We start from the raw sequence: 15,498 nt of genomic DNA on the forward strand, positions 1-15,498 counted from the left end.
CCACGGCCTCCACCATATCCGCAGTTCACATCCCAGGCGTGGAAAACTGGGAAGCAAATTATCTCAGTCGCCAGGGCATGGACGCAGGGGAATGGTCCCTTCACCCGGACGTGTTTCAGGAGATCTGTTGCCGCTGGGGGGTGCCGGACGTCGACCTAATGGCGTCCCGGCACAACAACAAGGTACCAACGTTCATGGCACGGTCTCAAGATCCCAGAGCTCTGGCGGCAGACGCCTTAGTTCAGGATTGGTCGCAGTTTCAGCTCCCTTATGTGTTTCCTCCGCTGGCACTGTTGCCCAGAGTGTTACGCAAGATCAGGGCCGACTGCCGCCGCGCCATCCTCGTCGCTCCAGACTGGCCGAGGAGGTCGTGGTACCCGGATCTGTGGCATCTCACGGTCGGCCAACCGTGGGCACTACCAGACCGACCAGACTTGCTGTCTCAAGGGCCGTTTTTCCATCTGAATTCTGCGGCCCTCAACCTGACTGTGTGGCCATTGAGTCCTGGATCCTAGCGTCTTCAGGGTTATCTCAAGAAGTCATTGCCACTATGAGACAGGCTAGGAAACCAACGTCCGCCAAGATTTATCACAGGACGTGGAAAATTTTCCTGTCGTGGTGCTCTGCTCAGGGTTTTTCTCCCTGGCCATTTGCATTACCTACTTTTCTGTCCTTCCTTCAATCTGGACGGGAAAAGGGTTTGTCGCTCGGTTCCCTTAAGGGACAAGTTTCAGCGCTCTGTGTTTTTCCAGAAGCGCCTAGCTAGACTTCCACAGGTACGCACGTTCCTGCAGGGTGTTTGTCACATCGTTCCACCTTACAAGCGGCCGTTAGAACCCTGGGATCTAAACAGGGTGCTGATGGTTCTTCAGAAACCACCATTCGAGCCAATGAGAGATATTTCTCTCTCACGCCTTTCGCAGAAAGTGGTTTTTCTAGTAGCAGTCACTTCACTTCGGAGAGTGTCTGAGCTAGCAGCGTTGTCGTGCAAAGCCCCTTTTCTGGTTTTTCACCAGGACAAGGTGGTTCTACGTCCGGTTCCGGAGTTTCTCCCTAAGGTGGTATCCCCCTTTCATCTCAATCAGGATATTTCCTTACCCTCTATTTATCCTCATCCAGTTCACCAAGGTGAAAAGGATTTGCATTTGTTAGATCTGGTGAGAGCACTCAGACTCTACATTTCTCGTACGGCGCCCCTGCGCCGCTCGGATGCACTCTTTGTCCTTGTCGCTGGCCAGCGTAAAGGGTCACAGGCTTCCAAATCAACCCTGGCTCGGTGGATCAAGAAGCCAATTATCGAAGCTTACCGTTCGGCTGGGCTTCCGGTTCCCTCAGGGCTGAAGGCCCATTCTACCAGAGCCGTGGGAGCGTCCTGGGCTTTGAGGCACCAGGCTGCGGCTCAACAGGTGTGTCAGGCAGCTACCTGGTCGAGCCTGCACACTTTCATGAAGCACTATCAGGTGCATACCTATGCTGCGGTGGATGCCAGCCTAGGTGGACGAGTCCTTCAGGCGGCGGTTGCCCACCTGTAGGAAAGGGCCGTTTTACGGCTCTCTTACGAGGTATTATTTTACCCACCCAGGGACTGCTTTTGGACGTCCCAATTGTCTGGGTCTCCCAATAGAGCGAAAAAGAAGAAGGGAATTTTGTTTACTTACCGTAAATTCCTTTTCTTCTAGCTCTAATTGGGAGACCCAGCACCCGCCCCTGTTTTTTTGTGTACACATGTTGTTCATGTTGAATGGTTTCAGTTCTCCGAGTTTCCTTCGGATTGAAGTTAAACCAGTTTATAATTATTTTTTCCTCCTTCTTGCTTTTGCACCAAAACTGAGCAGCCCGTGGGAGCACGGGGGGTGTATTGGCAGAAGGGGAGGGGCCTAACACTTAAGTGTAGTACTTTGTGCGGCCTCCGGAGGCATAGCCTATACACCCAATTGTCTGGGTCTCCCAATTAGAGCTAGAAGAAAAGGAATTTACGGTAAGTAAACAAAATTCCCTTCTTTGCCCTGGGCTCTTATATAAAGTATTCTGGAATGCTATATATAAGAGCTTCGTAGTGGTGGCTGCAGCTCATAGTCTCCAAATCTGGTGACAGGTTCCCTTTAAAGCAATAAATGTTACATTTATGCTGTGATGTTATGCTTTGGATTATTTAGGGATTGCCATTTTTTTTCCTCTTTTCATCTACAGAGAAGTTAATGACCCCAGAAATGTTTGCAGAGATTCTCTGTGACGACCTAGACCTCAACCCTCTTGCCTTTGTCCCAGCTATTGCTTCAGCTATCCGCCAACAAATCGAGTCTTATCCTACTGACAGCATTTTGGAAGACCAGTCTGACCAGAGAGTCATCATTAAGGTACTGAGAAAGCAATTGTTCTTCATAAGCTCGTAACAATGGCTTCTGTGCGTTTTCAGCTGACCCCATTGCATGTCGCCGCAGTGTGCTGCATGGTCTTCTTATAGTGTAGTCATATGCCTGCAGGTTGTTTGCCTTTTTTTTTTCAGACAGTTTGATAATCCATGGACATTTTGTGCTGTTCTCTCATCTGATTTCATACCTGGATGATGTTTTTGCATGGCTCTTCTGGAATCTGAGTATTTTCCTAACATCCCAAAAAAAGGCTGGCCGCGTGCGTTCCGAATCTGCATAACGTCTCTGTGTCGAGACTGTTGCTATGTTGGTGAATGAACGATAGAGGCCTCACTTTGTGGTTTGCGGTTTTTCTCCTTGTGCTCTTTCTCAGCTAAATATCCACGTTGGGAACATTTCCTTGGTTGACCAGTTTGAGTGGGACATGTCCGAAAAAGAGAACTCTCCAGAGAAGTTTGCACTGAAGTTATGTTCCGAGCTTGGTTTGGGTGGCGAGTTCGTTACCACTATCGCATACAGCATCCGTGGGCAGCTCAGTTGGCATCAGAAGACTTATGCTTTCAGGTAGGATATGCTATGTGCACAAATGCAAAAGCAAATCTTAAAAAGGGACATTTATATCCTTTTTATTCACTTGAGTGCAAGAAGGCAACAACTGGTTGTCCGAAACATCATTTTACTTTTTGGTTACGCCACAAACATAAATTGTATACACTGTACGTGATAAATGTCTGGTCACCAGAATGCAGGTCTCGGGCTGTGTGCCCACGATCAGGGTTCACAGCGTTTTGGATGTAGCATGTTTTCGCTGCGTCCAAAACGCTGCGTTGTACAGTACAAGCATAGTGGATAGGATTTCTAGAAATCCCATGCCCACTGTGCGTGTGTGGCCCGCAGTGGAAACTGACCTGGGGTGCAGCTTTCAGAGTTGCAGCATGTCAATTCTTTGCTATGGAGTTGCAAGCGTCCTCCGTAGAGAGAACACAAGTGAGAAACCACAGCAGCCCGAACCCCGATCGTGGGCATGGGCACCTGTGGATGAGAGTCGCAACCCTGACCGTGGGCACGTACCGTTAATCGTCCTGCTTAACAATGGTGAGTAGCAACCTGAATAGGGGAGGTGGTCACATATATGAATTCCGGCACTATTCATTGTCTTTGGGGATCATAGAAACAGCCAAGCGCTGTAATAGTCTGTCAATAAACCTCAAATGGGGTGGCAGCAGGCATTATTGACTGCCGATCCAGTCTTTGTCACTGTGGTTGCATAGTGTGGAAGAACAAAGGGGCATAGGACCCCCTCATTCTAGTAGCCTAGCATTTCAGTGGTGAGCGTACTAGAAATTTACACCCATTCCACCCATCCTGCGACATAACCTTTTTAGTATCAATGCAAAACAGTAGTACTTTACTTTTTCATAGTCAAAAAATGTTTATTTTACACAGATTTTTGTTTTTTTAAAGGGAATCGATCAGCAGGTTTTTGCTATGTAATCTGAGAGCACCAAGATGTAGTGGGAGAGAGCTACTTACTGGGCTGTGCTTTGCTTTTTCAAAATTGTTTAAAAGAACTGCGAGTCCTCAGTGGTTGATACTTTTTAATGCATAACTGAAAAGATGGTAATAATTGCAAGCTTTCCGGACTACTCGGGTCTCTTCTTCAGGCTCAATATAACACAAAATCTGAAGAGTCACATACTTATACACAACAGGACATTAGAATGGGGCAGTAAATAAAACAAGTTATGTGAAGCAGAACTATCACTATGGCAAGAGGACAAACTGTTGTAACCATAAATATTGCTGCAGTTCAGTGTGAAAGTTAATTGTCCTCTGATTAGGGTCTGGTCCAGGGCTGTGATGCCCCCGGATAATCTGAGGAGCACATCTCTTAATTGATGTAAAAAGACATGCATCCATGAGACACATTCATTCCTGCTCTGAATGTGTCAAAGGTCATCATAAGTTTATGCTTTTTCAATGCCATCAGTGTGTTATCACCAGGACGAGCTGTCTTGTGCCTGCTAGTCCAACCACATCATTAACATTGTATATGGACAATGGACAGGAAGCTGCTAATCATTCTACACAGAAAGCTATGGTGTGGTGAGGTTAAAGATTGGGTGGCCACTACTTTTACATTGATGGCCTTTCCTTAGGATAGGTCATTAATGTCTGATCAGCTGAGGTCTGACACCCAGCACCCTTGGTAATTGGCTGCACTGTCAATTGATGGTGGCTGTGGCCGAGCGGATACGCAGCAGTAGATAGGATTAACAATGACCCCAATAACTCACATTGTAGTTACTTTTGTGGCAGCAGTTAGTAAGCATATATGCACTTTTTTTTATTTTTATTTTTTTTTTATAGGAGTTTCCCAGAGCAGGTCCTTTTCAAATAAAGCCTGAAAATCACTCAAAAATGTTTGAACGCATCAAATCCCTTTTGCTGTTCAGGTTTTTGAGTATCTATTTTGCTTCAGGTTATGAAAAATCACCCGGTGAGATACAGTCCTAGTCGGGTAATGTCGGACTATGTTCTAAACTAGACACGGCGCAGTCAGAGGGCTGAAAAAACTCTTCCATAATACTTTATGTAATGGAAAAACGTCTCAAAGTTTCCCAAAGTAGTGTTTTCTGACGCAGTTCCTACTAGAAAATTGTTTGGTTTTGACGACTAAAAAATAAACCTGTGGGCATACGCTAAAGCTTTGTGCGCACGCGGCTTCTTGGTTCAGTTTATGACCCTAAACTGCATGTACGATCTTCCCCAGCAAAGTCTGAGAAATCCGAAAGGCTGTGCGCATGTTGCTTCTTTTTTTGCCTGCCGTTTTGGTGGAAAAGAAGGGAATTTTGTTTACTTACCGTAAATTCCTTTTCTTCTAGCTCCAATTGGGAGACCCAGACAATTGGGTGTATAGCTTCTGCCTCCGGAGGCCACACAAAGTATTACACTTAAAAGTGTAAAGCCCCTCCCCTTCTGCCTATACACCCCCCGTGCCTCACGGGCTCCTCAGTTTTGGTGCAAAAGAAAGAAGGAGGAAAAGTTTTATAAATTGGTTTAAAGTAAATTCAATCCGAAGAAATTTCGGAGAACTGAAACCATTCAACATGAACAACATGTGTACACAAAGAACAACAGCCCGAAGAGAACAGGGGCGGATGCTGGGTCTCCCAATTGGAGCTAGAAGAAAAGGAATTTACGGTAAGTAAACAAAATTCCCTTCTTCTTTGTCGCTCCATTGGGAGACCCAGACAATTGGGACGTCCAAAAGCAGTCCCTGGGTGGGTAAAGTAAAACCTCGTAATAGAGCCGTAAGACGGCCCCTTCCTACAGGTGGGCAACCGCCGCCTGAAGGACTCGCCTACCTAGGCTGGCATCTGCCGAAGCATAGGTATGCACCTGATAGTGTTTCGTGAAAGTGTGCAGGCTCGACCAGGTAGCTGCCTGACACACCTGCTGAGCCGTAGCCTGGTGCCGCAAAGCCCAGGACGCACCCACGGCTCTGGTAGAATGGGCCCTCAGCCCTGAGGGAACCGGAAGCCCAGAAGATCGGTAAGCTTCGAGAATTGGTTCCTTGATCCACCGAGCCAGGGTTGATTTGGAAGCCTGTGACCCTTTACGCTGGCCAGCGACAAGGACAAAGAGTGCATCCGAGCGGCGCAGGGGCGCCGTACGAGAAATGTAGAGTCTGAGTGCTCTCACCAGATCTAACAAGTGCAAATCCCTTTCACATTGGTGAACTGGATGAGGACAAAAAGAGGTGATTGAGATGAAAGGGGGATACCACCTTAGGGAGAAATTCCGGAACCGGACGCAGAACCACCTTGTCCTGGTGAAACACCAGGAAAGGGGCTTTGCATGACAGCGCTACTAGCTCAGACACTCTCCGAAGTGATGTGACTGCTACTAGGAAGGCCACTTTCTGCGAAAGGCGTGAGAGAGAAATATCCCTCATTGGCTCGAAAGGTGGTTTCTGAAGAGCCATCAGCACCCTGTTCAGATCCCAGGGTTCTAACGGCCGCTTGTAAGGAGGGACTATGTGACAAACCCCCTGCAGGAACGTGCGTACCTGTGGAAGTCTGGCTAGGCGCTTCTGAAAAAACACAGAGAGCGCTGAGACTTGTCCCTTAAGGGAGCCGAGCGACAAACCTTTTTCCAATCCGGATTGAAGGAAGGAAAGAAAAGTGGGCAAGGCAAATGGCCAGGGAGAAAAACCCTGATCAGAGCACCAAGATAAGAATATCCTCCACGTCCTGTGGTAGATCTTGGCGGACGTTGGTTTCCTAGCCTGCCTCATAGTGGCAATGACCTCTTGAGATAACCCTGAAGACGCTAGGATCCAGGACTCAATGGCCACACAGTCAGGTTGAGGGCCGCAGAATTCAGATGGAAAAACGGCCCTTGAGACAACAAGTCTGGTCGGTCTGGTAGTGCCCACGGTTGGCCCACCGTGAGATGCCACAGATCCGGGTACCACGACCTCCTCGGCCAGTCTGGAGCGACGAGGATGGCGCGGCGGCAGTCGGACCTGATCTTGCGTAACACTCTGGGCAACAGTGCCAGAGGAGGAAACACATAAGGGAGTTGAAACTGCGACCAATCCTGAACTAAGGCGTCTGCCGCCAGAGCTCTGTGATCTTGAGACCGTGCCATGAATGTCGGGACCTTGTTGTTGTGCCGGGACGCCATTAGGTCGACGTCCCGCATCCCCCAGCGGCAACAGATCTCCTGAAACACGTCCGGGTGAAGGGACCATTCCCCTGCGTCCATGCCCTGGCGACTGAGAAAGTCTGCTTCCCAGTTTTCTACGCCCGGGATGTGAACTGCGGATATGGTGGAGGCTGTGGCTTCCACCCATAGCAGAATCCGCCGGACTTCCTGGAAGGCTTGCCGACTGCGTGTTCCGCCTTGGTGGTTGATGTATGCCACCGCTGTGGAGTTGTCCGACTGAATTCGGATCTGCTTGCCTTCCAGCCACGGCTGGAACGCCTTTAGGGCAAGATACACTGCCCTTATCTCCAGAACATTGATCTGAAGGGAGGACTCTAGCTGAGTCCAAGTACCCTGAGCCCTGTGGTGGAGAAAGACCGCTCCCCACCCTGACAGGCTCGCGTCCGTCGTGACCACAGCCCAGGATGGGGGCAGGAAGGATTTCCCCTTCGACAGAGAAGTGGGAAGAAGCCACCACTGAAGGGAAGCCTTGGCTGCCCGAGAAAGGGAGACGTTCCTGTCGAGGGACGTCGACTTCCTGTCCCATTTGCGGAGAATGTCCCATTGAAGTGGACGCAGATGAAACTGCGCAAAAGGAACTGCCTCCATTGCTGCTACCATCTTCCCTAGGAAGTGCATGAGGCGCCTCAAGGGGTGTGACCGGCCTTGAAGGAGAGATTGCACCCCTGTCTGTAGTGAACGCTGTTTGTCCAGCGGAAGCTTCACTATCGCTGAGAGAGTATGAAACTCCATGCCAAGATATGTCAGTGATTGGGCCGGTGTCAGATTTGACTTTGGAAAATTGATGATCCACCCGAAACTCTGGAGAGTCTCCAGAGCAATGTTCAGGCTGTGTTGGCATGCCACTTGAGAGGGTGCCTTGACAAGCAGATCGTCTAAGTAAGGGATCACCGAGTGTCCCTGAGAGTGCAGAACTGCTACTACTGTTGCCATGACCTTGGTGAAGATCCGTGGGGCTGTCGCCAGGCCGAAAGGCAGTGCCACGAACTGAAGGTGTTCGTCCCCTATGGCGAAACGCAGGAAGCGCTGATGCTCTGGAGCAATCGGTACGTGGAGATAAGCATCTTTGATGTCGATTGATGCTAGGAAATCTCCTTGGGACATTGAGGCGATGACTGAGCGGAGCGATTCCATCCGGAACCGCCTGGTTTTTACGTGTTTGTTGAGCAGTTTTAGGTCCAGAACAGGACGGAAGGATCCGTCCTTTTTCGGCACCACGAACAAGTTGGAGTAAAAACCGTGACCCTGTTGCTGAAAGGGAACAGGGATCACCACTCCTTCTGCCTTCAGAGTGCACACCGCCTGAAGAAGAGCCTCGGCTCGCTCGGGGGGGCGGAGATGTTCTGAAGAATCGAGTCGGAGGACGAGAGCTGAACTCTATCCTGTAACCGTGAGACAGAATGTCTCTCACCCAACGGTCTTTTACCTGTGGCAGCCAGGCGTCGCAAAAGCGGGAAAGCCTGCCACCGACCGAGGATGCGGTATGAGGAGGCCGCTTTGGGAGCGGTTCCTCCGGCGGTCTTTTTAGGACGTGACTTAGACCGCCATGAATCGGAGTTCCTCTGATCCTTCTGAGGCCTTTTGGACGAGGAGAATTGAGACCTGCCCGCGGACCGAAACCTCGATTGTACCTTCCGTGGTTGAGGTCTGTTTGGTTTGGACTGGGGTAAGGATGAGTCCTTTCCCTTAGATTGTTTAATGATTTCATCCAATCGCTCACCAAACAGGCGGTCGCCAGAAAATGGCAAACCGGTTAAGAACTTTTTGGAAGCAGAGTCTGCCTTCCATTCACGTAGCCACATGGCCCTGCGGACTGCCACCGAATTGGCGGATGCTACCGCCGTACGGCTCGCAGAGTCCAGGACAGCATTAATGGCGTAGGACGCAAACGCCGACGCCTGAGAGGTTAAGGACACCACTTGCGGAGCAGACGTACGTGTGACTGCATTAATCTGCGCATGACAAGCTGAGATAGCTTGGAGTGCCCATACGGCTGCGAATGCTGGAGCAAAAGACGCGCCGATAGCTTCATAGATGGATTTCAACCATAGCTCCATCTGTCTGTCAGTGGCATCTTTGAGTGAAGCCCCATCTTCCACTGCAACTATGGATCTAGCCGCCAGTCTGGAGACTGGAGGATCCACCTTGGGACACTGAGCCCAGCCCTTGACAACGTCAGGGGGGAAGGGATAACGTGTATCCTTAAGGCGCTTGGAAAAACGCTTATCTGGACAAGCTCGGTGTTTCTGGACTGCCTCTCTGAAGTCAGAGTGATCCAGAAACGTACTCAATGTACGCTTGGGAAACCTGAAACGGAATTTCTCCTGCTGAGAAGCTGACTCCTCAATTGGAGGAGCTGGTGGAGAAATATCCAACACCTGATTGATGGTCGCTATAAGGTCATTCACTATGGCGTCACCTTCAGGTGTATCTAGGTTGAGAGCGGCCTCAGGATCAGAATCCTGATCTGCTACCTCCGCTTCATCATCCAGAGAGTCCTCCTGCTGAGACCCTGAACAGTGTGAAGAAGTCGAGGGAATTTCCCAGCGAGCCCGCTTAGGCGGCCTGGGACTGCGGTCCGTGTCAGAGACCTCACCCTGGGACCTATGAGTCACCCCAGGAGCACTTTGCTGCTCCAACTGAGGGGGGCCTGGGGTCAATGATTCAACAGTGCCCGGGGCCTGAGTCACCGGTCTGGACTGTAAGGCTTCTAGTATCTTAGCAGACCATTTATCCATACTCTCAGACAGTTTGTCAGCAAATACTGCAAACTCCGTCCCTGTCACCTGGACAGTGGTAGCAGGTGGTTCCACCTGGGCCACCAGTAGCAGAGGCTCCGGCTGAGCAAGTGCCACAGGGGCCGAGCATTGCACACAATGAGGGTCGGTGGAACCTGCCGGTAGTATAGCCGCACATGAGGTACAGGTTGCAAAGTAAGCCTGTGCTTTGGCACCCTTGCTTTTTGCGGACGACATGCTGTTGTCTCCTCTGAGTACAATCCAGGAGGGTATATAGCCAAAAATCAACAGTGCGACCGTACAGTGTAAATGTATAGCATATAAGCATATATATATATATATGTACACTTCGGCACTCAGTGGGGCCAGCACCACAGGTGCTGCTTACCGACCGCTCAAAGCGGTTGTGTGATCACCAGATTCCCTGCCTGGGCCTCCCAGAGCCGTGTTGTCTCTCCTCTCCAGCGTCAGAAGTGCTGACAGGAATGGCTGCCGGCGTTCTGTGGGGAGGAGGGGGCCGTGGGCGTGCCCTAGAAAGTGCGGGAATCTGATGCCCCACTGTGCTGAGTGAGGGGGGAGGAGGATACAAAGTATGCTCCAGCCCTCAGCACTGACGTCCAGTGCAGCGTCCCGCCCTTACCCCTGACTGGCAGGCCCGGGGGCGGGAATATGCGATACTAGGCCGCAAAAGCCGGGGACTAAAGTTATAAGCGCGGCCGGCAAATAAGCGCGGTCGGCGCGGTAGTCCCCGGCGCACTAACACACCCAGCAGTGCTGCAGTGTGTATGGCTCAAGCGCTCCATGCGCGGTCCCCCACGGGGACACAGAGTACCTCACAGTAGCAGGGCCTTGTCCCTGACGATACCCGGCTCCTGTCCAGCAGATTCCCCAGGGGCTGCGGAGGGAGCACGGTCCCAGTGCCTGGAGACCGATTAGGATCCCACTTCACCCAGAGCCCATTAAGGGATGGGGAAGGAAAACAGCATGTGGCTCCTGCCTATGTACCCGCAATGGGTACCTCAACCTTAACAACACCGCCGACCAGAGTGGGGTGAGAAGGGAGCATGCTGGGGGCCCTGTTATGGGCCCTCTTTTCTTCCATCCGACATAGTCAGCAGCTGCTGCTGACTAAGATGTGGAGCTATGCGTGGATGTCAGCCTCCTTCGCACAAAGCATAAAAACTGAGGAGCCCGTGAGGCACGGGGGGTGTATAGGCAGAAGGGGAGGGGCTTTACACTTTTAAGTGTAATACTTTGTGTGGCCTCCGGAGGCAGAAGCTATACACCCAATTGTCTGGGTCTCCCAATGGAGCGACAAAGAAAAAAGAAGCAGCATGTCACTGCTTTTCTGCATTTTTCACTGCATTTTGCCATTGACAGTGTTAAGAAAACGCCGCAAAAACGCATGCATTTTTTCAGCCAGAGAGTAAAACTGGCAAGGCATTGATTCTCCAGGTCCGTATGCGTATGCAGATACCAAACATGTAGATTTTTGTTTTTTTGTTGTTTTTTTTTTTAAGTGATGAAAAAAAAATTGAAAATTTGTTAGAGGAAAAAAGCTTCTTTAGTCTCTTTTCTGTGACCCGTAACATTTTTCGTATATTCACACACTGCAGTAAGTCAGCGCACCCTTCCACCTTGTATGGGGTACCTAGCAGTGGCCTGGGTCCTGGCCATGCAGCATTGAGAAAAGAAACCATAGGTATCCTGCGATGCAAACAAACCAGTGTTTTACACGTGAAAACCGCTTTAATAAATCAATGTAAAAATATCCAGACAGACTGTGGCATTTAGAATGGTGAATGTCCATAGGCCTCCCTTTCCAAGACCAACCTGTTTCGCCGACGTCTTATGGCTGTGCCTTAATCATAATAAGGCCTAAGCCACACGGCGAGAAAATCGGTGCGAGTGGAGTGCGATAAAACATCGCATTCCCCTCGGACCAATTCTAGCCTGTGTGTCAGCACACATGAGCGATTATTTTCTCAGCCCTAATCGGACCGAGAAAACAATCGTAGCATGCTGCGACTGTAATGCGAGACTCTCTTCTCTCGCACCCATTCAAGTGAATGGGGTGAGAGAAAAATCACACTGCACTCGCGGTACACCCGTACACTGCACTCGCGGTACACCCGTGTACTGCCAGTGCAGTGCGAGAATGGCAATAGCCGGCTATGGAGGAGAGAGGGAGATAAATCCCTCCCGCCCCTCCGCACAGCCAGCCCGCCCCCCGCAGCTGAGGTCTGCTCACATGATCGGACCTCAGATGCTGGGACCCTCGCATGACACTCTGCTCCTGCTGTGCTGCCGGCGTGAGCCGAGTCTCATGCGAGCATCGCAGTAGTGCCCCGTGTGTCCCCAGCATTACTGACACACTTAGAGCTTGTAGTTTTAGCCATGTAGCAGAGCTGAGAGAGCTGTGCCGTCCACACCAGGTCCTCAATAGAGATTGTATATTGACAGTGAGGTGTCAATCAGAGGGAGGGGCATGCTACACTGCTGTGCTCATGACATTGCAGTACAAGCTATGATAATCACTTTGTGATAGTCTTAAGTTTAAACAAAAGCAGACCCCCTGATAAGAGAGGCATAGTTGATTTTTTTTTTTTAACCCTTACAGCATGGTGTCCTCAGATTACTTAACGGGAATCTGTTAGCAGGTTTTTGCTAACAGCTGAGAGCGGATCTCCAATCCATCCATGGCTGTTAGTGGCATATAATGACTGATTAAATCAGCTGTCGTGTGCAAGGAAAAATGCGGGCTCAGCGTGCGAGCCCTCATCAAAGCAGTGACGCAACCTTTGACATACCATTATAAATTGATTAAAAAGCCATTGTTTTCGGCAACACGTCGTCCAGTGTAAACAGAACCTGCGCTACCAAGAACAATGGCAGATTATGCACTCCGAACGATCTGAGTATCAGTCTGCCAAACTAAACGGTCTATTAGGCCACGTGCACACGTTTAGTATTTGGTATATTTTACATCAGTATTTGTAGCCAAAACCAGGAGTGGAACAATGAGAGGATAAGCATAATATAAACACGTCATCACTTGTGTATTTATTACCCACTCCTGGTTTTGGCTACAAATACTGGGGTAAAAATTCACCAAATAGTCAGTGTGCACGTGGCCTCAAAGGATCGCTGGTCATGAAGTACAGTAAATTTGGTGGTGTAATTCATAAAAAGATTCTGGATGTTTGAAGTCGGCCTAAATCTAATCTGAAAACAGGCAGTCAGCAGTGTGGCAGATAATCCTTTTTGCTGATCGTGCACAATGTGTTTATTTTTGTAGCCTTCTTTCGGCACACGCGGGCTGTGTCCAGATGACGCCGGGTTTGTGGGTCTCCCATGTGTTTTACTGTCTGTTTGCATATTCGGCAGATGGGAAACACAATGTTTTATATGTCACTGTCAGCCAGGAATGCAGATCAAGCCTTTCTGTTATCACTAAGTCCACACAAAATACTTCTTCCTTGGGTCTTCTCCAGAAGAAATTAGTAATAAAATGTAACCCTATAATAACCGGTAGATTTTTCATACTTTTTTTTTTTCCTCTGGCGATTCGTGAAAGAGGCTTAACTTTTAACTCCTTAAATATTAATAAGTAATTTTTGAAGACAAGCTGTCGTTTTGAATTACCCCATTGATTTTACCATATTTTAATGGAAAAAAAGGAGGGGGGATTCGAACTGGGCTGAAACAGTGATAAAAACCATGAAGTTCTGCCATAGTATGAGTTTTCTTCATGGCACTCATTAAGGGTATGTGCGCACGTGTGCGTATTGCATGCACTTACGCTGCGTTCTGCACTGCAGCGTAACTGCATGTGTCCTGCGTCCCCTGCACAATCTATGGAGATTGTGCAGGAGCCGTGCGCACGTGGCATGTTAGAGCGCAGCGCTTCGGCTGCTGCCCGAATCGCTGCGTTCTAACAAGTGACATGTCACTTCTTTCGTGCGGTTTGCATGCTGTCTATAGGGAGAGGCAGCATGCAGAGCGCACGTTCTCTGCCGGCACCATGCGCTTCAGAACGGAGCTTTTCAGCTGCGCTCTGAAGCGCACCTTTTCGGTGCAGTGCAGAGCGCACATGTGCGCACATACCCTAAGGCTGCTTTCACACATCCGTTTTTTTGCTGAGCGGCACAATACGGCGCTTTGCAGAAAAAACGCAACCTTTTTTTTGCGTTTTTTCCGCATAGACTTGCATTAGCGCCGTATTGTGCCGCATGGCCTTGCTTTTCGTCCGTTTTTTGCCGGATGCGGCATATTTAGCCCATGAAAGCAGCCTAAGTAGTAAACCTGACCAGGTATCATGGGTCTTCAGGTCTGTACAAGGAAATACGGTTGCTGTTTTATGTTTTAGTGGTTAAAAATATTCAAACGTTTGGGAAAAATTACCGTAATTTTCGCTTTATAAGACGCACTTTTGTTCCCCTAAATTTTGGGGGAAAGTAGGGGGTGCGTCTTATAAACCGAATATACGGATTATATACTGCAGGGTCCAGGGGAGGTGGGGGCCGCTCTGGAGCAGTGCTGGGTGCTGCTGGGGGGGCTGGTAGAGGCTTGTGAAGCTGCGGGCGGCAGCGTTTGATCTCCTGCACCCGCTCATATAAGGCTGGTTTCACACTACGTCTTTTTAACATCCGTTGAAAACGTTTTTTTAGCGGAAGTACGGATCCAGTGCAAATGCGTTTTCATTTCAATGCATTTGCAATGGACTCGCGTCCACCTGCGTTTGCGTGCGTTATAGTGCGGATCCGGTGACTTGCAGTTTTTTAACATGTTTCAAAAACGCTACTTGTAGCGTTTTTGAGCTGCGTCAAAATACTGCAAGTCACCGGATCCGCACTATAACGCACGCGAACGCAGGTGAACGCTGGCGTGCTGATAGACAGGATCCTGCTTTTGTACTGAGCATGCCCAGAAAGTACTGAGCATGCCCAGAACCAGTCTCGCGTGATCTGTCTCTCTCTCCTCCTCCCTCCCTCACCCCCTCTCTCTCTATCTGTCTTTCCCCCTTCCTCCCTCCCTCTCCCCCACCTGAGAGCTGCGGACACTCGTAACCAAGGTAAATATCGCGTAACCACTTCTCTTAGTTACCCGATGTTTACGTTGGTTACGCGTGCAGGCAGCCCTGCTCCTAGCAGCTGCAGACACTCGTAACCAAGATAAATATCGGGTATCCAAGGCCGATGTTTACCTTGGTTACCAGCGTCTGCAGCTGTCAGAAGCCTCCTCCCAGTCTAGTTCCCCTCACTCCCGATCACATGACTCCAATGCCCGCCCCTAAACATCCAGTGCAGGATCCTGCAAAATAACATATGCGTTTGCATACGTTATTTGCTGTAAAAGCAGGATCCGTACTTCCGCTAAAAAAACGTTTTCAGCGGATGTTAAAAAGACGTAGTGTGAAACCAGCCTAATATGCACAGCCGCTGTCCATCACCATGGTGCTGAAACTGCACCGCGGCGATGGGCTGGGGGAGCTGCGCATATTATCTGCCTGTGCTTACCTTTGATCGCACATGCCCCCTCCCCCTGTGTTAGCTATGGCCCCCATGCTGCTGCCCATAGTAAAATATTAAACTCTTTACTCACCTCCTGCTGCTGTGATCATGCACGCAGAGATATCTCTCTGCTGTCCCGAT

The 15,498-nt window shown here is 49.7% G+C and overlaps 1 protein-coding gene across 2 annotated transcripts in view; it reads left to right on the forward strand.

Annotated features, from left to right (window-relative positions):
- SMARCB1 (SWI/SNF related BAF chromatin remodeling complex subunit B1) overlaps window positions 1-15,498 on the forward strand; it is a 40,306-nt gene that overhangs the window by 18,437 nt on the left and 6,371 nt on the right. For both annotated transcript variants that reach the window (XM_075321503.1, XM_075321512.1), the window contains exons 6-7: window positions 2,191-2,357; window positions 2,746-2,936. In XM_075321503.1, the coding sequence (XP_075177618.1) occupies window positions 2,191-2,357; window positions 2,746-2,936 (358 nt within the window). The remainder of the gene's footprint in view (window positions 1-2,190; window positions 2,358-2,745; window positions 2,937-15,498) is intronic.

This window comes from Anomaloglossus baeobatrachus, chromosome 1 (genome assembly GCF_048569485.1).
Source record: "Anomaloglossus baeobatrachus isolate aAnoBae1 chromosome 1, aAnoBae1.hap1, whole genome shotgun sequence".
NCBI lineage: Eukaryota > Metazoa > Chordata > Amphibia > Anura > Aromobatidae > Anomaloglossus > Anomaloglossus baeobatrachus.